General features: G+C 30.4%; 1 protein-coding gene across 2 annotated transcripts; it reads left to right on the forward strand.

The window, feature by feature from the left end:
- Positions 1-85: 85 nt before the first annotated feature.
- Positions 86-23,236, forward strand: LOC143072646 (tubulin polyglutamylase complex subunit 2-like). Of its 2 annotated transcripts, XM_076247689.1 has the most exons (10): positions 86-275; positions 6,982-7,061; positions 8,191-8,278; positions 11,439-11,579; positions 13,021-13,122; positions 15,947-16,006; positions 18,657-18,820; positions 19,713-19,855; positions 21,179-21,250; positions 22,760-23,236. In XM_076247689.1, the coding sequence occupies exons 1-10, from the start codon at positions 200-202 to the stop codon at positions 22,833-22,835; spliced, it is 1,002 nt and encodes a 333-aa protein (XP_076103804.1). In that variant the 5' UTR covers positions 86-199; the 3' UTR covers positions 22,836-23,236. The 2 variants fall into 2 exon arrangements, with proteins under 2 accessions (XP_076103804.1, XP_076103805.1); XM_076247690.1 differs by lacking the exon at positions 15,947-16,006.
- Positions 23,237-23,556: the final 320 nt, after the last annotated feature.

The raw sequence follows: 23,556 nt of genomic DNA on the forward strand, positions 1-23,556 counted from the left end.
GCTCTTTCGTGTTGAAGGAAATTTTAACTTCTGGTCTCTGTTGCGTTTTATATCCCGATTTTTAGCAAGTCATTTACAATAAAGGCAATATCATAATTGACATTGAAGAAATCAAAACAATATTTTTTTGGAATGATAAATGACATCATGATAGATAGATGACCATTTAATCTGTGCATCATTCTTACTTAACATTAAAATGGACAACTTAGAAGAGCTAGCAAAAACTAGAAACTTGTTAGAACAATTAAACATAGGCGTCATCAGAAATCTGGGTATACATAATACACTTCAACTCAGTGCGTCTCATTGGGGTGTAAGCGTGACGCGGGATTTTTTGTAAGCGGGACACGTGAAAGTCCAATTATTGTGTCGTGAAAACGGGAAATGAGGTCTAGCTGGTACCGGGAAATGACAAAAAAATGAGAATTGCTTACGTACATAGTGTAAGCTGGATACGGGAATCTGACAAAACAATAAGCGGGATCTGGGATCGGAACCCCCCAATGAGACCCCCTTCGAATCACAGGCACTTATTACAAAAAAATGTAGTTTCTATCTATGGCATGGATTTATTGGTCTATTGTTAGGAATTTTATAAATAAATGTTAAAAATAAATGTGATCTTCAGGTAAAGTTTTTTTTTTTCTAGTTTTAAGTTATGATCATGATAATTTATACCTAAAACAACAAATATACGGGTAAATTCAGTACAAAATCTCTCATTGACATTGATTTTAATTAAATTTATACCTGATTTACCTTAAGAAATTGGAATCTTTCATATATTATTCATGAAAGTACAAATGTAGCCCTATCTTTTGCAAAAATAAAAACATATGTTATGCAGCATTTTTGGTCATTCACATGGCCTTGTTTACAAACACTGTAGATTCACACTAAATTCCTTTACTGACCCCCATTACTTTTCAATCCTGTTGTAAAAGAAAAAAGTACATTCAGTATTCTTTTTTTAAATATTTTTTTACTCTGATGTTGATCCATCTACATTGTATCAAAAAATATTTATTCAAAACATAATCTACCAATGAGAAGAGCACAGGACTTAATCAATTTTATAGTTGTGTATGAGTGATCCTGATCAGATAATTACTTTTTTGTAGCTCTAGACTCATTGTCGAGCCTTTAGCGATCCTACATTCCGGCGTTGTCGGCGTCGTCGGCGGCGGCGGCGTCCACAAATATTCACTCTGTGGTTAAAGTTTTTGAAATTTTAATAACTTTCTTAAACTATACTGAATTTCTACCAAACTTGGACAGAAGCTTGTTTATGATCATAAGAAAGTATCCAGAAGTAAATTTTGTAAAAATAAAATTCCATTTTTTCCGTTTTTTACTTATAAGGCCACACCAATTTAATTCCTTGTTCGACGGACCCGCCCGCACCTTTTTTTTTCAAAGCAGAATTTTTTATTTTTTTATATTCCCGCTTCCCGCATCCGGAAATGTAATTGTGTCCATTTCCCGCACCGTTTTTTTTGTAAATATTATAAACAAATATTTGCACTTGTTTTTATAATCAAAATCTAACATGTATTTATAACGATTTAAACATATAAGCACCCAAGTACACTGTGTCAATGTCTGTGATAATATTTGATTCAGCATGAAACCCATTTATCCCAAATGGGAGTGCTCCGATATAGATAGAAAACAGAAGAAAATACCTGTACAGAACAAAACATTGGTTTCCTTCCCCCTTACTTAGATTCCCTATCAAAATATGTTCGTTGTTAGAAATAAACTTCAAAGAACTTCGGAAAGAAATGCCTTTAACTGCAATATGCTGGCGATACAAAACTATCCATACCCCCTGCATGTTTATGCACCTGTCCTGATTGATTCAGGGGCCTGTCGTTCAGCAGTTAGATATCGTTCGTTGATGTTCATAAATATTATTTGGTATTTTCCCGTTTGTATATATATAAATTAGATCGTTGGTTTTCCTGTTCGAATTGTGTACACTTATAATTTTGGGGTCCCTTATAGCTTGCTGTTTGGTCTGGGTCAAAGCTCTGCTGTACGTACTATGACCTGTATTTGCTATTATCCCTCAGAAGGGCACATATGGGGTCATTTTACTGTTGTAAAAAAGAAACTTGAAGAAATACCAAGGATTTGAATAGTGTTACTATACAAATCCTTTGAAGAACTTAAAAAAATTAACTAAAAGAGAGGAGAAATACATCATATTTAAATAATTTTAAACAACATTACTATATTCTTAAAGAGAATTATTTATGATCATATTATTTATTTTGAATAATATTAAAGTAAATGTGTTAACATGGCCTAAGTCCAGGAATATTACAAAATTCTTGGGCATGTTTTGACCATTTAATACCAGATAGATATATAGTTCTTTGGGAAAATATGAGCTCTTTTGTACTAAAAAGTTTTATTTACAAAAAAATATATATTGTAACTTATATTGACCCCTCATAAAAAGGATATTTATAAAATTGAGGGGTTGTTCCCAGCCTGATTATGACTTGGATGGAGAATTGTCTCATTAATTGGCACATATACATATACCAAATCTAATTATTCAATTATTTATTGGTGAACAGGGAAAAATACTTCATAAATTAAAGAAATGTCAAAGTACAAGTGATAAATCAAGTTTTAATATTGTCAAAACCTACTATTTTATGTTTACAAAAAAAATATATAATCGCTCGCCTTTACTTTTCAAGCTTCGCCTCAAAAATTTGCAAAATAAATATTTTTTTATTAAAATTTTCAAATCGCTTGCTCGCCCCAATTTTTGGAGTCCAAAAATCCGTAGAACAAGAAATTAAATTGGTGTGGCCTAAATGGACTTAGTTTTTCTGCGAGGAAACATTACATTCACTTTGTGGTTAAAGTTTTTAAAATTTTAATAACTTTCATAAACTATCCTTGATTTGTACCAAACTTGGACAGAAGCTTGTTTATGATCATAAGATAGTATCAAGCAGAAAATGCCATACATTTGACATGCCACATTCATCAAAAATTTTCTTAATACATAAAATCCATTTATTTCCAATACCATAATTGTTATAATTAATGTATAGTAATTTATATAGTATACAGGATAATTTATCTTCATTTGTATTATCAAGAAGGCGACACCAAAAATTTATCATTCGTAGTTATGCATATAAAGAAATGGGGTATCTCCCAAGTTCTCCATAAATCATAAAATTTGGAGTCGAGTTTTTAAGTTTTAAAATGTGCTTACAGAATTTCAAATGAACTCGCTCAAGTATATCAAAATTTTCGTATCCCCAAATTTCAGACCCGTATAGAAGAATGGGTACAACAGCTTTATCAAACATTTCTAGTTGGCGTTCAGTCCATAAGTGATTCAATCTGCTCTTCTTGATAACACTATACATAGACTTAGTTGCTTGGTCTCGTAAATATTTCCTAGTTTCGAAAAAAGATGCATTTGATTTCTAGAGAAAATAACACCAAGGTATTTATAATGTTTAACTATCTCTATTTCTTCATTTTCAATACAAAATTTCAAATTATTGGATATTCTTCCTCTTGTAAAAACCATCACTTCGGTTTTGCTAAAATTGATTCTTAATTTCCAATAATTACAATACTGTGAAAAATTACTTAAAAGTAACTGTAAATCTGAACTTGATTCAGCAAGTAAAATAGTATCATCGGCATATAATAATACAAACAGTTTTAGGTATATATTAAGTTCATTTTCCATATCTAATGTTAAAGATTGTACACACCACTTATGTTAACATTTTCTAAATACTGCTGTAAATCGTTCAAATATAGAGAAAATAACAGAGGAGAAAGATTTTCTGAGTGTCTTACACCAATTTCACTAGCAAACATGTTCTTATACGTTCAGGTATTTCACATCCAATTTTTTATGGAAATATTCTTTATAAAGCACAAAGGTATCAGTATTCACCTCAAAAACTAACAAAACCTTTGAATAGACTTATTAAGGTAGCACAATACAAAGATTTTATAACTCCAACTCCCAAGTTTTAAAATGTTGTAACTTTCTTAATAATGATTGAAAATTTATAAAAGTGGTAGTTTTGGATAGCTAACAGATTACTCTTTCAAATTAATGCAATGTTAGCATTATGCAACAATTATGTAACCAATTATAATGTTAACTGTGTCTAAAATATTTTTCGAGAAATTTCCACTTTCAAATGAAATTAGCTTCTGCATAGGTATCCCTAGAGGGTTGATTTTATTATATGTTGTTCCTATGGCCATTATCTACAAAAGGGTGTCTCAGATTTCAGATAGAATGTATAAAACAAATTTTACACCTAATCAAACATTATCTTCTTTTATGTGGTTAGGATGTTTACACTAATTAGAGATTTATGAGAGAATGGAATACCATAAGAACAATTTGAGACACCCTTTTGAAGCCCATGATGTGTTGATTAAGATTTCGTTAAAATTTTCTGTATGGTTGAAGAGATGATAGAGCTAAATTCATTCAAGTGAACTGACCCAGATTTTGCCACTAATTACATAATAATTGATTACATAATGATTGCATAATAAAAATATTGCAAATATTTAAAAGATTAATCTTTTATCTTTCTATATATGCCTCTTTTATTATTTTCTATGCATTCATAAGAAAGTTACAGCATTTTAAAGGTTAGTGATTGGAAGTAAAAAAATCTTTGTATTGTGCTACCTTAAGAAGGGATATAGTTACGATACTGTTGTCAGGTCATTAAAGATTGCATATTTTGGCGTTAATATTGATTCACTTATAGGGTCTTTGCATCGGAACTAAACACATTTATTCAAAAACTTATGATGGTATGATACTAAACCACTAACGGGAAGGATTGTGCCTGATGTTCATATGATGAAATCATAATCTTTCAGTCAATTTAATTGAAGTCTGGAGCTGGCATGTCAGTTAACTGCTAGTAGTCTGTTGTTATTTATGTATTATTGTCATTTTGTTTATTTTCTTTGGTTACATCTTCTGACATCAGACTCAGACTTCTCTTGAACTGAATTTTAATGTGCATATTGTTATGCGTTTACTTTTCTACATGGGGAGGGTTGAGATCTCACAAACATGTTTAACCCGCCGCATTTTTGCGCCTGTCCCAAGTCAGGAGCCTCTGGCCTTTGTTAGTCTTGTATTATTTTAATTTTAGTTTCTTGTGTACAATTTGGAAATTAGTATGGCATTCATTATCACTGAACTAGTATATATTTGTTTAGGGGCCAGCTGAAGGACGCCTCCGGGTGTGGGAATTTCTCGCTACATTGAAGACCTGTTGTGACCTTCTGCTGTTGTTTTTTTTCTATGGTCGGGTTGTTGTCTCTTTGGCACATTCACCTTTTCCATTCTCAATTTTATATGGTAGATAAATTATTATTATGAACAATACGTGATTTAACATCATCATACATCTTTTTAACAACTCAAAGTAACTTTCCTTTTACATTATTCAAAAGGAGTTTATATAATAAAGAATTACGGTGTACAAAATCAAACGCCTTTCCAAAATCTACGAAAGCGCACAAATGCTTTTTCTTTTTAACACTGAGAAGTTCAAAAAGTGCATATATTAAAAGAAAAAAATATGATCTGTTGTAGAGTACCCATGTCGGAAGCCAGCTCGATTTTCATTTAATATATTCACTTCATCAACGAAAAACCCCAACCTGTCATTAAGAATAGATGTAAATATTTCCCCAAGCACGACAATAAAGTTATCGGTCTATAATTTTTTGGATCGAATTTACACCCCTTGTTCTTAAATATTGGTATCACATTACCAATAAGCCAGGCTTCCGGCAATATACTCGTATCAAAAATAAGATAAAACAATTTTGTGTATATATCAATCATACTGTCTAGAGATGAAGCAATGTATTCATTAATGATTTGATCTGCCTCAGGCGATTTATTATTTTTCGTCTTTTTAACAGCTTTTAAAATTTCTTCTCCTGTAATTACACAATTAAGTGTTTCATCGTCACAAGATGAGCTGACATTATTTTCATTAATAAATTCATCTTCAAACTTGTTCTTATTCAAATCTTTAAAAAAAATCAAATAATGTTCAAATAGATATATATTGCTTTTTTCTCTTTGATGTCCTTTATTAAATAATTTCCAAAATTCTTTGGGATTTTTATTATTCAATTTTTTCATGTTGTCGCTCATATCTGCATTTAATTTCTTAATATTTCCATCCATCACTTTCTTATAATATAGCTCACTCTGTCGTAATCTTTCTTTAAAAAATTATGAGCCATAATGTTTATAAAGTCTTTGTGATTTTCTTAATTCTTTCTTTGCTTTGTTACAATCCTTATCATACCATTGTTTATTGTTTTGTTTCTTAGAATTACGCAACATAGTTTTAGCATACACATTTGTACCAAAAGTAAGTTTTGCAGAATCAATCAAGATATCAGAAACTTCATGTACCAAATTATTCATATTGTTTTTTAAGATATTCTCTTTATCATTATAAGTATTCAGCTTGCTTATAACACAATCAACTTTATCTGTATCAATATTTTTTTCTATTTTCATTTATTTTTTCTAATTTCCATTCTCCAATCATATTTTGCTGTACAGAATTATTTTCAATTTCATTATTTTTAATCAAGGATTGACAATCTATATGTAATGATAAATGTGAGGGCTGTTAGAAAACAAGTTAACAGTTTTGAGTTCATTAGCATGACTACAAATGTAGCATACTAATTTTTTGTTTAGTTCATTTTTTACTTCCTGTTATTGGGGACATATTGAGAAAACACTACTCAACATGACTCAAACATAATCTGTAAATTTCTGTGTTTTTCCAATTATTTTTTGTTTTGTTTTCAAATGTGAAAAATTCATAATTATTCAAATTCATGTAAGTAGTCAGTTATTGTGAACACAGCATTTCAAGTTTTCCTTATTGCTATAGTCTCATTTTCTTTTAGAAAAAAAGACTGGTGTGTGCAAAATTGAGATGGATCAAAGAGCCCCAGCAGATCGCCATGCTGTTTTAATGTGGGAACAGGTAGATTTTTTTTGAATTTTCTGTAAAACAACAATTTTCAAATTTTATTTCATTATCTATCATTTGCTGGTCTTCACTGTGGTTTTGAAAATTCAACAAGTAAAAGGAAATGCGGGTTAACTTAAATATCAATAAGACAGCAAACCAACAACACAAAACACAAAAGACATTTAGAGATTGATATTTTATATAGTCTTCTATAGTACATTTGGCTAGATGTCTATAGAAATTGTCAAATAGTTCCTCAAATGTAGAAAAGAAGGAAATGAATTTAAAATAGATTATAAACTTCTGACTTTAACATTTAGTTCCCCAAAAAAGTCTGAACATGTTACTTATAAGTAAAAAAAAAGATGGCAAGGACACGAAAAATATCAGACAATTAAACTGAGAAAACTAACAGCCTTATTCATAACAAAATAATTTACCAAAAACAAGTGTGTCAGACATGAACTATCAACAATCACTGAACTAAGTGTCAACGTATATTTGTTCCACCTGTCAAAAGTTCCACTGGAAACTTTGTTATAAACAATGTCATAATACCTATTCCTGTTTGAACAAATATTTTATACCATTTATTCTGTTAGGAACATGTACTGTAATATTTATTCCTGTGGAAATATATTCCAGAATATTTATTCCTTTTGGAACTTATATTATGAAGGAACTTCTATTCCGTGACATCAGTACATGCTCCTGACTTATATATTAGGACAGGCACATAATGAATGTGATGTGCTAAACATGTTTGTGAGTGCTCAACCCTCCCCTAACCTGGGACAGTGGTGTTAGAGCACAATATACAATGTAAGAACAAACTATAAAAATCAGTTGAAAATGACTGAAGTCATCAGATCAATAAAAAGCAGAAAGACATCTAACAAAATACACAGACTGGATGTGGCAGGGTATTCATGCATCTATATATAAAGCACAACATAAGAACTATAAAAATCAGTTGTTGTAATAATCAATAATGTACAGTTACAAATATGCCAAGACCTACAGGTGTACGCAGTCAACTAATTTTTTTCAAGAAACAATATTGAAATAGAAACTGATAATCAACGAATTGAAGATTCATCAAGATTTTCAGTTTGTTATATATATTCATTTTAATTATTAGAGAAATGGTTGCTTCCTGCCAGAAGATTTTAAGAACTTTTATTTGACAACTGATGGCTTCAAATTGACATGGAATGTGAAAATGGACAGTAAGTTACAGGCTGTTACATGTATTTCAACTTGGAATTATTTTAAATTTTGGAATTTGCATTTCTTCTTTTTATTTTTTTTTTAATTAATTCCAGGTTTATTCTGTATTTGATGTTCTGTTCTCCACACAACACTTTCTATTACTGAGACAATAAAACATTTTCTATAGAATGTACTGTGCGGCGCACAACACTATCTATATAAAAAAACATTATATGGCAAGTGTTTTGCAACACTCAAAACATTATAATTCAGAATAATCATGGAATTTGTTCAAAATTTCAAGCACAAGAAGTAATGCAAATTCCATTATTAAAAATAATTCCAATATGAAGTAATGTTTAATTATATTTAGAATAGTCAAAATGATTAAAAATAATACATGTGTAATCACAAATGAGGTGCACATATTCCACAGTATAAATAATGAAACAATAAACACATATGTGTACACCCAAAAATGGATGATAATGAAACTGCAAGCACCCTTATATAAAGCACTCATTTGCAACCAAACATGTACATTGTACCTCATCTCCTTCAATATATTGGTTGCACACATACAAAAAAAAAGAAAAATTAATTGCAAATATAGAATAAATGTTTTTCAATTAAATAAATAAGCTCTTGTCTTTATGTTAAACTTTTATTATATATTTCTTAAATATGTAATATAGAAGTATGTTGATTTGCAGAAAACCTATTGTACTAATACATGTAGCTAAAAGTAAACTCAAATATTGATTCAAAACTTTATGGATTAATTTAATGGTGACATATATGAAGAAAAAAACCTGCCAGAGTTTCAGGAAACAGTCTGTCTATTTATAAAAATGATATATATTCATATGGGTAACTGTGTTTCATAAACTTTGAACAATGAGATTTTTTCATCATTATAGGACCAGAGATTTATAGACACCCTGTAGAACTGAGATTATCAGGGCTTTGTAAGCTAGCTGTGTCATTTTTCATGTTTACTTTAGTATTTTTTTTTATTCATGCATGATTGCACTTGTAACAAATTTGATACAACTGAATTATGTATACCTACATTGAGAAAGAAATACCTAATAGATAAGAGTGTATTAATTTGTAATGTCTGCAGAAAATAATTTTATTTAGAAAGTCCTGCAATAGGAGATTATAAGGGATACAGACTCAATTCAAGACATATGCAACTATAAACATGCAATATATTGCACTTGACAAAAAGCAACCAAAGGAACCACTCTATTATACATGTATTATGAAAAAAAGGTACTGTTAGGTTTCCCTAAGGCATGTCACAGATTGTTGAGGAATCTGTTGGATATACTTGTTTTTATAAAATTTTGAGATGGTGTTTTGGACAGATTGAAACTATTGTTCAATTCTTTCCTTAGTCATCAGAGACGGATTGAGAGGGTTTTTTTTTCAGGAGGAACCCCCCCCTCTTTTCTGGAAAAAAATTGGTTGATTATATAGGAAATCACTGAAGCATGACTGGAGCAGGCCCCCTCTTAGGCAGTCAGACAGTGTGCTCCCACTTATGAAAATTTCTGAATCTGCCACTGGTCATTGCGTCACCAACTAGGATGTAGCCATGCTTGCCACTTAAACCTTCATACACTGATATGTTATTCTCAATGCTCACAACAACTAGTGTCATGTGTAAATACTAGTATGCACAATTTAACTGTACACGTTTGTGTAAAATCTTTATGGTAGTTAAATCATGTATCCACATTATGAATGTCATTAGTTTTATCAATTTTCAAGTATCAAATTCTGTCAAAAAATCCAAGTTTGTTTCTGAGTCAACATTTGTTGGCTGTATTTGTAGATTGGATCACACATTAATATTACAAATCATTTATATAGCCATGCCTTACTCATAAACATCAAATCTACATTTTTGTGCATTGAATACATTAATTGGTTTTATCATTTGAAATAAACAACAAATACTGTTTAGAAAACAAGCATTGAGTTAAAACTTGAAAATGTAAACCTTTTTTATGCCCCACCTACGATAGTAGAGGGGCATTATGTTTTCTGGTCTGTGCCTCCGTTCGTTCGTTCGTCCGTCTGTCCGTCCGTCTGTTCCTCCGTTTGTCCGTCCGGTTAAAGTTTTTGGTCGAGGTAGTTTTTGATGAAGCTGAAGTCCAATCAACTTGAAACTTAATACACATGTTCCCCATGATATGATCTTTCTAATTTTAATGCCAAATTATAGTTTTGACCCCAATTTCATGGTCCACTGAACATAGAAAATGATAGTGCAAAGTTCAGGTTAAAGTTTTTGGTCAAGGTAGTTTTTGATGAAGTTAAAGTTACATCAACTTGAAACTTAGTGCACATGTTTCCTATGATATGATCTTTCTAATTTTAATTCCATATTAAAGTTTTGACCCCAATTTCACGGTCCACTGAACATAGAAAATGATAGTGGGAGTGGGGCATCCGTGTACTATGGACACATTCTTGTTATATTTTATAAAAGAAATTTACATCCAAATTTCAAAGGTAGCTTTGAACTTGATATGTGTAAAAACATTGAGTTTTTCCAAAATCAAGGACATCAAGTAGTGTATCATAATAAAAGTAAACTTGTATAAATTTTTTTTTTTATAAAAACCTGCATTTTCTTTTCTTTTTTGGACATATTATAAACAGAAGTTTACAAATTCTATAAAACATCAGAGGCGGATTAAGAGGGGCTTGGGCACCTCCCTTTTCTGGAAAAAATTGGTTGATTATATAGAGAATCTTAGTCAGTCAGTGGGCCCCACTTATGTAAATTCTAGATCAGCCACTGAACATTTACACCGTTGGTTATTGCCTAAACTGCTAGGTTATGGTAAATGATCTTAGACTAGTAAAGACTGCTGAAGTTGAATCATACAGGTGTTTCATCAGTTGATAAAGTGTCAGGTAGTTAGTTTTTAACATTGCTTAATCATTTATTTCATGTTAAGATCATTTACATGAATAAAATTGAGGAATCATTTTGTTAAGAAAACATAAATCTTAACAATTGTTGCTATTTGATGAATAAATTGTTTTTAGATGGTCCTACTCCAGTTGGGAAGCTGTACATCAACAGAGTTAGTCAGTTGACCCGTATTGCTGGTAATGTTGCTACAATGTATATGATGATTAAATTGTTTTTTTAAGATGGTCCTACTCCAGTTGGGAAGCTGTACATCAACAGAGTAAGTCAGTTGACCCGTATTGCTGGTAATGTTGCATCCAGTCATGTTAATCCTACATTGCTGGACCTAGAGGCAGACTCTGATAATGAAGACGAAGCTACAGGTTTGATGTTTTTCACATACAGGTTGCACTTTGTAAAAAAGCTGTTTCACAAGCCAAGTCTATATATATCTCTTTTTATGAGATATATATATATATATAGTCCAGTCAATCTAGCATACATTTACCCTAACCTTAAAGTAATTGCAACAGAAGATTTTTAGTTTTAATCTTAAGCATTATATCCCAAATATACACAGTAAAAGTCCCATAAAATCTTACTTGAGGAAGACCAAAAAAATTACTATTTATAATTCCGATGGAGATTTGCATTGAAAAGGGTGATAACTCTGCAAAAAAGGCAGAAATATCAATAAAAATTGATACAAAGTTATAACTTTACTGCTTCTATTCAACAGAATGCATTGACTCTTGATATTTTAGCCGTCTATAGAGTATAACAAACAACTCTATATGTTTTCATATTTTTTATCAAGCTACAATCTAGATTTCGTAATTCATTAGTTGACCATCTATTAAATTTTTCAACATGTCAAGGGAAAAAATCTCAAATTTAGTAAAAATGATTAAGCATATATTCTTCTTTTTGTGGTTTAAAGTTTCTTTTAAGCAAGTAAGATGCTGAAAAAATATAATATACAGATATAAACAATACCAAATTTTCACATTATTTTTCAAAATGGTCACAAAGCCACATATTTACAATTTCTCGTATGAAATGCACCAAAAAAAAAAAATACCTGCAACACTTCGGTTTTGTACATTTCATGAGCAGATGATTATATAATATAGTCAAATACGAACATATAACCCCATCAAAAAATCATAATTTACATAAATGTAAAGAAAATCAACCAAAAACTTACAAAAAAAGACTCATTTTTGCAGAGTTATCTCCCCTTCCAATGTTAATTTCCATAGGAAATTAAAAATACTGATTTTGAGTTTTCCTCAAGTTAGATTTTTTTGGACTTTTGTCTGTGTATCTTTGAGGCTTAATGCTATAGATTAGAACTAAAACATTTTCTGTTGCAATTAGTTTGAGGTTAAAACTTAGTTTGAGTGGACTAATAATATTCATAGAAAATTAGGGCCCAGCATTGGGTGGGTCCCCCTGTAGTGATCAGTCTGTCCCTCCGTCCATCCATAAGTTGTGTCCGCTTTACATATAGAGAATCGTTACAATTTAAAAAGTTTCAAAGTTCATATGTATAATTACTAACACCAGAGGGTGTGTCATAGTGTATGTACAACTTCCTAGGCCAAAGATCAAGGTCAGAATTTGGTTTCAGTTGACAAACCCATGTCCTATGGTAAAAATACATATATAACAAAACGGGGAAACCAACGGTCTAATCTATATCTTCTTGTTAATGCAGTAATAAAGATATGCTTTAATTGAAATTGCCAGTTGATTTATAGAATATATTCATAACATGCATTGGATCACAATAAATAATGATCTTTGATATGATATTTGTAGGTTTAGAGAAACCATCATTTGACAGCAGATGTAAGATATATGAAATGGATCCATGTGATGGGTATGGGAGAGTTTGTTTAGTTTTCAGAGAAAACAAAACAGGTACAGTTATGACAAATTTAGTAAATTACAATACAATGAATTATTTCGTTTATAGGGGAATATTTTTTAATTTGAAAATGGAAATGTTATAATTATTTATAAGGCAGTGTTACCTCTGATAGAATTAGGATCTGGAATGTTGATTTTAATAAATATCTATTCATTACAAGTGAAGATGTAGATTAAAGAATGTGATGACCTTTTACATGTTTATAATGTTATGGTTATTGTTTTACAGTTGTTTTTTTTTTTTTTTTTTTATATAAAACTATGTTTTAATATTCATATCTTATTTAGAGGCTATAATTAAAACTTTCATCATTTATTTTAATATTCTCATACATATCTAACAGCCAGAGTGGTCTTGTGGAAGCCTCTTCGCCTAAGGTGTGGGAGGTCTAGGGTTTGAACCCCAGCCAGTTTAAATTAAAGACTTTAAAATTCATATTTGCTACTTCACCACTTAGCACGTGGCATTAAGTAGAAAGAGCAAAATGGTCGGCTGAGAGTAATGTGTCCGTGTAAGGTGAAATGTTCTACTGCTGACTATTACGTTGTGAACTAGCTTGTTAAAAATTAAGGTGGTACCTAACACTACAGGGAGATAACTGTGTAAAATCTTCTAAACGTTTTAATTATGTTGTGTTTCAAGGGAATATTAAGCTGCTCAATGATCAAAATAAGTGTTTGTCAAACTGCTATATAACCAGTGTATTTTTTCTGATAAAACGGTTGGTTCAATTTTTTTGAAATTTTTATATTTTTGGTCAAAGTAAATACTTTGTCAAAATTTTATGAAAATTAAACGAGCCAAATTAATTTTAGTGAAAGTGTTGGGTACCACCTTAAGCCTCAGTATGTCTGTACAAAGCAGGTACAAATTCATACAAATTTGTACAAATTCAAACATTTACACGTTCTCGTCCTGAATATGCATATCAATTTGTTGCTGGATGTTCATACGCAGCCATCCATCATCATCATCTGATGTAACAATTAATTGAATTATCAACTCTGTCATAATGTGCTCATAATTCTGATTGACAAGTACTTAGCTTTATTGAGTAATTTTCTATTAACAATTGATGTATTAATTGGCTCTAGTTGAACTTATCTTCTATTCTGTAATTGTTCTGAATATGCATGAAATATTTGCCACTGTACATTAAGCAACCAACAATCAATCAATCTATTCTGTTAAACCTGTATAGCAAATAATCAACATGACAGAATGTATAAAAGATAAAAAAGAAAAAAAAAAGAAGAAAAAATGTTTCTGCCAGTAAAATACATGCCCAACATATTAAAAGATTGATGTTAGAACTGACTTCCTAAGTTACAATGATTCAAAGACGTATACAAGGAGATTTATTGTATCTAACAGAACAAATGAAAAATTACAATAAAAATCTGGGACAAGTCATTTTATAATCAAAGAGAAATAAATCAATGTTTTTATTTCCCTTCTCTTGTTTTACTAAAGAAATATTTTAATTATTTAGCATTCTGCATTGCAACAATTACTGTAAAAGTACTTAAATTATCATAACATCAGAAAACTTCACTAAGATAACTTTTATATTTGTAAAGAATAAAAAAAAATTAAAGTGAAATATCAGTTATTATCATTTAAGTTTTGATTTTCACACCTCTGTTACATTTTTCCTGCTCCCCTAAAAAATTGACATTGAGGAATTGTACTCAGTATTATTGTTTATAATTATTTCTGGAGAATTATAACTCTAAAAAAAGTCATGACTCAGTGATAATAGAATTCAAGTGGATTTCAATTTTTATTGATAGAGTTCTGTCTAAAGATATGCAATATACTTTGAATATAATCTAACTTGTGAAATTTTTATTTTGTTTTTAGAATTTTTGATAAAACAAATTTTTGTTACTCTGGACATTTAATTTTTATGCCCCATTTTTATGTCCCATTTATGGGCATTATGTTTTCTAGTCTGTGTGTCTGTTTGTTCGTTCGTCCGGTCGTTTGTCCGACCCGCTTCAAGTTAAAGCTTATGGTCGAGGTAGTTTTTGATGAAGTTGAAGTCCAATCATCTTGAAACTTAGTACACATTTTCCCTATGATATGATCTTTCTAATTTTAATGCCAAATTAAAGTTTTGACCCCAATTTTACGGTCCACTGAACATAGAAAATGATAGTGCAAAGTTCTGGTTAAAGTTTTTGGTCAAGGTATTTTTTGATGAAGTTGAAGTCCAATCAATTTGAAACTTATTGGATGTAAGATATTCTCTTAAACTAGCATGAGATGTGTTAAATTTGGTTTAAATAAATCATATTGTAATTGTTTTAGGAGTCTGTTATATCCGTACACACTTTCATCTCTGAAATATGGGAGTGATACTAGGAGGTATTTCAGTTTAATCAGAAAGCAATATAATCTCTTAGCAAGCCATCATGGATGGAAATTAAATGTAAGAAAAAATTCTTGGCTTTAACCCAATATTAACTTGCAAATAGGATCAGTTGTTTCATTCGAAATTCAAATATGATAAGATTCTTTCATCACCCCAGAAACATGTTCACTGCAATTATCATAAAATGATCAATTAGTTTTAATAGTGTGATGAAAATTTCTATTATATGTAGTTTTAATTACTAAGTTATTTCCCTTTAATAGTGTGATGGAAATTACTATTGTATTTAGTTTTAATTACTAAGTTATTTCCCTTTAATAGTGTGATGGAAATTACTATTGTATTTAGTTTTAATTACTAAGTTATTTCCCTTTAATAGTGTGATGGAAATTACTATTGTATTTAGTTTTAATTACTAAGTTATTTCCCTTTAATAGGATACATAGATTCTCAGGAATTGTTTGATGGAAAACACACATCTGAGTTGATCAGATTTGGTAGGAAACTAACGTACACACTTCACCACTAATTATCTCCCTTTACCTATGTAAAAGCTTTCCCACGTGCTGATTTGTTTTCACAGGAAAAGGAGAAATGAGCATGTTTAATTTATCCTATAATATGATATTTTTTTTTAATGTTCATACAGTGGATTCAGTTATTTTCGTGGGTACCAATTTTCATGGAATAAGGAAAACTTACATGTTCGTGGATATTGAATTTCATGGTTTTGCCGAAGTCTGCATACCAGCATATGGGAAATTTGTCAATCAATGAACATTAAATTTCATGGTTTACCTGTTATCCCCGAATTCCACGAAAATTGGTATCCAACGAATAATAATGAATCCACAGTATATTGATTCAATTGACTCTTCTATGCTTTTATCATTTCAATTGAGAATTAAATTACTGTATACATAGAAACCTTCATCTGGTATTATACAACCAATTATGTACCAACAACTTTTGTCAGGGTATCTCATTGAATACAAGATTTTTTTTTAATTTTTTTTAAGTCTGAAGAAAATATAATTTTTTAAGTATTTCAAAATTTATCCAAGAATAATAGCTATAATGTTAAGATGTCTTAATGTTTTGTTTAAGATTTTATTAAATAATATCATTTATTATTATCATTTTGGGTGATAATCTTCTACCTTTTATTTTTTCTCCTAAGCATATCCAGGTAACATAACTAAAACAAAATCAGTGAATATTTCTTAGTTTACAGTAAAAAAAATATGAAATTTAAGAAATAAAGCAATTTATAATTACAAAAATTTAGCTCATAATGATATAAATTTTATGAAATGTGTTCATATTATAGGATAATATTAAGCACAGTCAAAAGCTATTAATGATACATAGAGTTATTACCCTGTACATATATATTGGAAGGTAGAAAGTTCATGTGAGAATGTGGTGCGATTTGGAATTATGGGAAGGTGAAAAGGAATATGGTAACAATTTCATTAATATTTCTGGTAAAGGCAAACATTTAATTTGTAGATTATAATACCAGTTCATCATGTTTTATGTTCAGTGAGTTCAACAGTTGATTTTTGCTACATAGTGATACCATATTTATATTCGTTGAAAATTTGAAGTGTATGTCAATATGCCAAATAAAAATAAAGTTTAACTTACTTACTTATACTATAATATGATACCATATTTGATGTTTAACATAATTTAAAATCCCAGCAGTTGTTTTTTAGGCATACCCAAATGTGATATTTATACAAGATAGCTTACAAAAATATTTTTTATGTTTCAAATAAATAAGAAGGTATAAAATAAATGCTTTTGCTGCAATCAAGTTAAATGTGGACAATGGTAATACAATTGTCAAATGTAGGTCATCCTAAATGAAACACGATCTCGGTCTGTAATTTCTTTTTGAATCTGTAGTGGGTCAGTGAGAAACAGTATAACAAATTTATTGCGCTTGGAACTTTTCCTGCTATTTTATATTGAAAAATAAGCCATGAAGTTCAATAACATAATTGATGGTGTCACCATTAATAGAAAATGTGACCTCAAGAACCACATATGGAATCTATTGACCCCATACAGGGTCACCACGTGAGTGACGGTGTTAAATCAATCACAACATCGTTGTAAGCCTAGGCTCCTTGTTGAAGACTGTTCCTTGATCTATGATGGTTTACTTTTAAAAATGGTGACTTGGATGGAGAGTTGTCTCATTGGCACTCATACCACATCTTCCTATATCTATGTTGGTTCCATGCCAATGCTGTTCTTGCATATACTTTGAAATAAATTCAATTCTTAATGTTACGATTTTTGAAAGGCATTTCTATGCTTTACAGCCTTTTTGCAGTCTTCTGTTTGTGTGTGTGATTTGCCTGTAGACTAGTCTATAAGTCACTGTAGATTTAGTCTGTGTTGTTGTCATTCTTATAAAAAATTTATTCCATTTCAATATAGACAATAAATATAAGTTTGAGTATCTTAAATATTTAAGCAGCTTATTTTTTAACATGAATTTATTCAAGCTTCTTTTTGTATACATTTCTTTTATAGATTATTTATACATGTATATAATTTTCATTTTCTCATTTACATCAAATTGTACCAGATGAAATGGACAAGATTGATGTTTTGTTTTTTTAGATTTGAATAAGTTGTAAAATAATTTGTTAGCACTGATGATTATGATACACTAAAACTGGATTTTAAATTTTCAGGAAATGATAGTGTTGTGATAACCAAAATACATTTGTGACACAACTGTTTTATTTGAATTTTTTGCAGAAAAGGCTTTTTTCCATTAATATTCAAACATTGTAACAAGTAGTATTGATTGGGTGAATAATGATGATTCTTCGAAATTTGCATGTAGAGCACATATGAAGTCTTTGAGGGTTACCAGTTATTTATTTACTTACTGGTATTTAATATTTGCACTGGACCTGAAATCAGTAGATAGATGAATGACCTAACATTACTGAATCACAACATTTAAATTTTGAATGACTTCCATTTCATATATTTTAATTACCCCTACAAATATATGTTTGGATATGTAGAAAAACAGGGATGTAAATTATAGTTGCTAGATATTTATGCTTTATATCTCTCTAACATAATAACAGTATGTATTTCTACAAATATTTTTAGGAGGAAATGATCCTAAGACTGAAGTGTGGTTTTTAGACAGATCATTGAGATGGCACTTCCTTGCAGAATCATTCATGGCATACTTCAGGTTAATGTTGATGCATTTAGGACTTCCGCAGTGGCAGTATGGAATTACTGACATTGGACTTAGTCAACAAGCTCAGGTATGTCATACATTGTCAACAAGCTCAGGTATGTCATACATTGTCAACAAGCTCAGGGATGTCATACATATCTACTGATTTTTTTTATTTTATGCACCTCTTTTGGGCTATTTAGAGGCAGCCAGTTTTTATTGGTGGAAAAAGCCAGAGTGCCTGGAGAAAACCATCGACCTTCGATAGGAAAAGTGACACTCCTAGTTAATGAAGATTGCAGTCAAGTGTGCACCCGCACAAGCAGGATTTGAAACTCACAACCTCAGTGATGACTGACTAGTTATATCTTCTGTGAATCGCAATATAGTATAAAAATTTTTGTCCCTTTTGTCAAGATTTAAATCAAGATGTAAAGTACTCATGCAGCTGACTAAAGCTGTCATCAATTTATTTCCCAGGGACAAATATTTTCTAAAGAAACTATAAAATTTCTTGTGTAAAATATGGAAAAGTCTTGCACCTTAAATACTATCTTACTTTTTATTTCCTTGGTAAACTTTTCATAAATACTAGTTGAATATGTGTAGTTTTCAATGGAATTTTTGTTGTTGTCTGTTTGCCATGGCATTATTCATTTAAGTAAAAATTAGTCCAAGATCAAAATACAATTGTCAATTAAAGACATATATACCATATGTAAAGTAAGTTGAGTACAGAGACTGCTAAAATCTTCTATCATAGTCAAATTCCTTGATGGAAAAAGACTTAGATATATATTCATGGTAACATTTATTAAGGAAATAAATGGGAAATGAGAGATTTTTAAGTGCTTTTGGATTGTTCCACATCCATTTTAGCATTTTCACATAAGTTTTCACAGAGCATCACTTGACAATTTAAACCTCAAATAAAAAGCAAGATAAAGAATCTAATTAATTTTCTTGTATTGTACTTTCAGCAATGGTTTAATATGTATGCACCTACAAGACTTGAACTTGACAGAGAATTGTTGATGGGTAATGGATCTGAAGGACAGAATAAAATGCCTGTACTTAATTTAGATGTTAATAAAGTCTTCAACAAAGGAAAAACTGATAAAAAGTAAGTCATTTATAAGATTCATAGATCAGGGTATGGGAATAAATGGGTGATATATTTTTTTTTATTACAATTTAATTAAGATATTTAGTATTGTATGTATGTATAAATAAAGGCAATAGTAGTATACCGCTGTTCAAAAGTCATAAAAAATCTATTGAGAGAAAAAATTGTGAAAAACAAAGCATGATATAAAATTGAAAATATTAAGGAAAAAATACTTGAAGTTATTACTGAGCAGTTCTTTGAGATCATGCAGTCATTATTAATGGACATTAATATGTACTACCCTGCAATCACCTTTGCCCTGCAAGTTGAATCTGATATGAACAAAAATATTATTCAGTCATTTAATAGCAATTAATATCCTGAGAACAACACATAATTTAAAACAAACCCGGGACTTAATTTTTCATATTGAAATGTGGGACAAGCACGAGAAATTAAGAGAACCAGAATGAAACACAGAAAATAAATAAGGGGAAACACAAAGCACGCACTTGGAACCAAACACGTGAAAACGAGAAATAAAATGTCAAAACATGAAAACATGTGAAATAAAAAGGCCAAAAACGTTACACGAAAATAACCCTTTACCACCCTCATAGAACCATCTCAAAATTTAACTGTCACATTTTTCGGCAATTACTTGTGGGGCCATTGATTTTGTAGGAGTTTACTCCATGCACAACAGTAAATGTTACATGTGTCTCTTCTTTAAAGTATTCACCACAGCATAGCATTCTCCAATTTTTAATATTTTGATTGGTTGACTTAGAAAATTATGATTTAGAAATTAACATACCTTTCGAAGCGCAGTGACTATTACTCCACTCAAGCATAAGCCGAAAATTGTCTTATGGTTTTCATTGAAGAACAGAATGTTCTGCATGTGTAGATTACCAGCCGTGAGAAACAGGGAGTCAAATAAACAATGATTGAACATCATGAACCCCAGTAAATCTGGGGTTAACACAGTTCCCACTTAGACGTGAACTTTCATCAAAAACAGAAGGAACAGATTCAATGAACACATAAAAATTTACTTATTAAAAAATTTAATGTCAGCATTTATTAAGAATAAATTTTCTGTAAGAAAGCATTCTTTAGAGAAGAAATTTTAAAATTTTGTCTGGTGGATTGCATTTCCCCAATTTATACATGTATTATTTCAACCAAATTGAGCTATTGGATAAATATTATGAAAAATTATGTACAGTTGTTGGTTTTTTTTTTTGTGTGTATTTCAATAATCATATACAATTATTTTCTACAAAGAAATTACAAGTTTACACAATCTTGATATATTTTATATTTATTTTGAAGAAAGCCTCCTGCACAAACGTCTCAGAACCAGGCAAGCTTCAATAAAAAGAAACCGATAGTTTCTTCAGCAAAGTAAGTAAAAAACTTTTGAGTAATTTCAACAGAGTCCAGTACTAGTGGATGTATAAACTTCATATTGAACTGGTAAACATTTGTATATGAAAGGTTGGGAGTGTAAAATGAAGCATAAACTTCATATAAATCTTGTTTTTTTCAAATCAATCTTAAATGTATACAAGCTCAGAGAGTAGGTTCATGATGGATCAATATTGGCTCTATGAAAATTTAAATTCAGTCATAATTATCAACTTTTGATGACAAAAGGTGTAAATTTATCTGACAAATACAAATTCAACTTGTACCTTTATAATATTGTTATGAAGTCATAATTGTACACACTTAGGATGAAAATCAATTGTATCTAACTTTATGGTTAAATTTTGATACATTATGTTTAACGACATTGATCGCATAAATTTGTGAGAATTTGTATCTGATCTATATATTTCTATACTTCATTTTTTTGTTTCTCATTGTTTTATTTATTCACATGTTTTCCAATATATATTTTGTATTTTTTCATTATTTTGCCATATTGACTCAACAATACTACATTTAGAAATATATATATGTAATATAAAAATTCAGGACTTTCACTCAGTCAATACATTTTATATGGACCAGTTAGATTATATTAAACCTTAGACTTCTTCCTCGGTCAATATTTTCTGAACAGGTCCATATATATAGCGTATTGACCTCGTAAAATGTCCATAATTGATAATTGTATAACAATTTTCTTTTGGTCAGAGGGTGTGGTCAATGTTTTTCAGAAGGAAGTACACATAACAAATGCATCAAAACAGGCAACCAGTCTAAAAATCCCTTAAAAATCTCACACTTAAAGCTGTCAACATAACAGGTTGAAAAATTGGTTAAGTTTCTCTTAAGTTGCATATTTGAAATTAAAATAATATGGATTTTTATGCCCCACCTACGATAGTAGAGGGGCATTATGTTTTCTGGTCTGTGCGTCCGTTCGTTCGTCCGTCTGTCCGTCCGTCCGTCCGTCTGTCCCGCTTCAGGTTAAAGTTTTTGGTCAAGGTAGTTTTTGATGAAGTTGAAGTCCAATCAACTTGAAACTTAGTACACATGTTCCTTATGATATGATCTTTCTAATTTTAAAGCCAAATTAAACTTTTGACCCCAATTTCACGGTCCACTGAACATAGAAAATGAAAGTGCAAGTTTCAGGTTAAAGTTTTTGGTCAAGGTAGTTTTTGATGAAGTTGAAGTCCAATCAACTTTAAACTTAGTACACATGTTCCCTGTGATATTATCTTTCTAATTTTAATGCCTAATTATATTTTTTACCCAATTTCACGGTCCATTGAACATGGAAAATGATAGTGCGAGTGGGGCATCCGTGTACTTTGGACACATTCTTGTTATGTATATTTTGACATTGCAAAGTTCATTTTAATGGCCAAATTAAAGCATTTGTAGCTCTTTGTTGAATTCTCAGCAAAATATTTGTATTATTTTAAGATTGGCTGATGCAAATTTTTTCTCGTATTACAGAACACCAGCTACAACAACAAGTACCAGAAACATCACTGCATCTTCATCACAGATCTCTACAAAAGGCACAAAATGAAATCTGATGTTTTTATTGTTTGTTTTAATTGAGCACATGTATTTGACTAATATTCACTATTATGTATCAATATGTGTTTGGCTGTGCCACAAAATGTGAAATGTTATGATGTTAGTCCAATAGCTGTGGTGTTGACAGCAGGATAATTTGTATTTTGAATACATAACAATTTGGGCTAAGATTTCGGTTTCCTTCTTGTATTTTGACAGCTGTTCTTAACCTTATTGTCATTTTGTGTATTTATTAATTTGTGTATAAAGAATGATTGTAATATGTACATGTAATTTTCACAAGGTTCATTTATCATTGACCTCATGTCAATGATTCATTGATCAATGTTAAATTTTTGTGATTAGGTCAGTTTTTGGCTAAAGCAATCGAAACGTAATGGTACCAGGGGCGGATTCAGGAATTCAGAAAGGGGGGGCAAAATTAAAAAAATGTGGGACCTTTTTTGGGCTAAAAAACATGAAATAAGTGTAAAATGCACTTTTTAAAGGGTTCCTGACATGGGACATATATATTCTATCGTTGCTGTAAAGTGTAAGAGTTGGCCAATTTTTATGCTGTATTCTCCCTATTGACTGTCTATCATAAAATGAAAGTATGAATCCAAAGCCATGTACTGATATATTTGATGTGCGACTTGTCAGTAAAAAATAGACATTGAAAATGCTCGTTTGTTGTATGTTAAGTTAGCATAACCTCACATGTTTCTTGT

The sequence above is a fragment of the Mytilus galloprovincialis genome, chromosome 4 (assembly GCF_965363235.1).
Source record: "Mytilus galloprovincialis chromosome 4, xbMytGall1.hap1.1, whole genome shotgun sequence".
In the NCBI taxonomy this organism is placed as follows: Eukaryota; Metazoa; Mollusca; class Bivalvia; order Mytilida; family Mytilidae; genus Mytilus; species Mytilus galloprovincialis.

Excerpts from the sequence above, each read along its gene's own strand:
- LOC143072646 (XM_076247689.1), top strand. The coding sequence starts at position 200 with ATGGACAACTTAGAAGAGCTAGCAAAAACTAGAAACTTGTTAGAACAA. Across the intron at positions 11,580-13,020 it reads TAATGAAGACGAAGCTACAG|GTTTAGAGAAACCATCATTT; the intron begins GTTTGATGTTTT and ends TGATATTTGTAG. Across the intron at positions 16,007-18,656 it reads ATCTGAGTTGATCAGATTTG|GAGGAAATGATCCTAAGACT; the intron begins GTAGGAAACTAA and ends AAATATTTTTAG.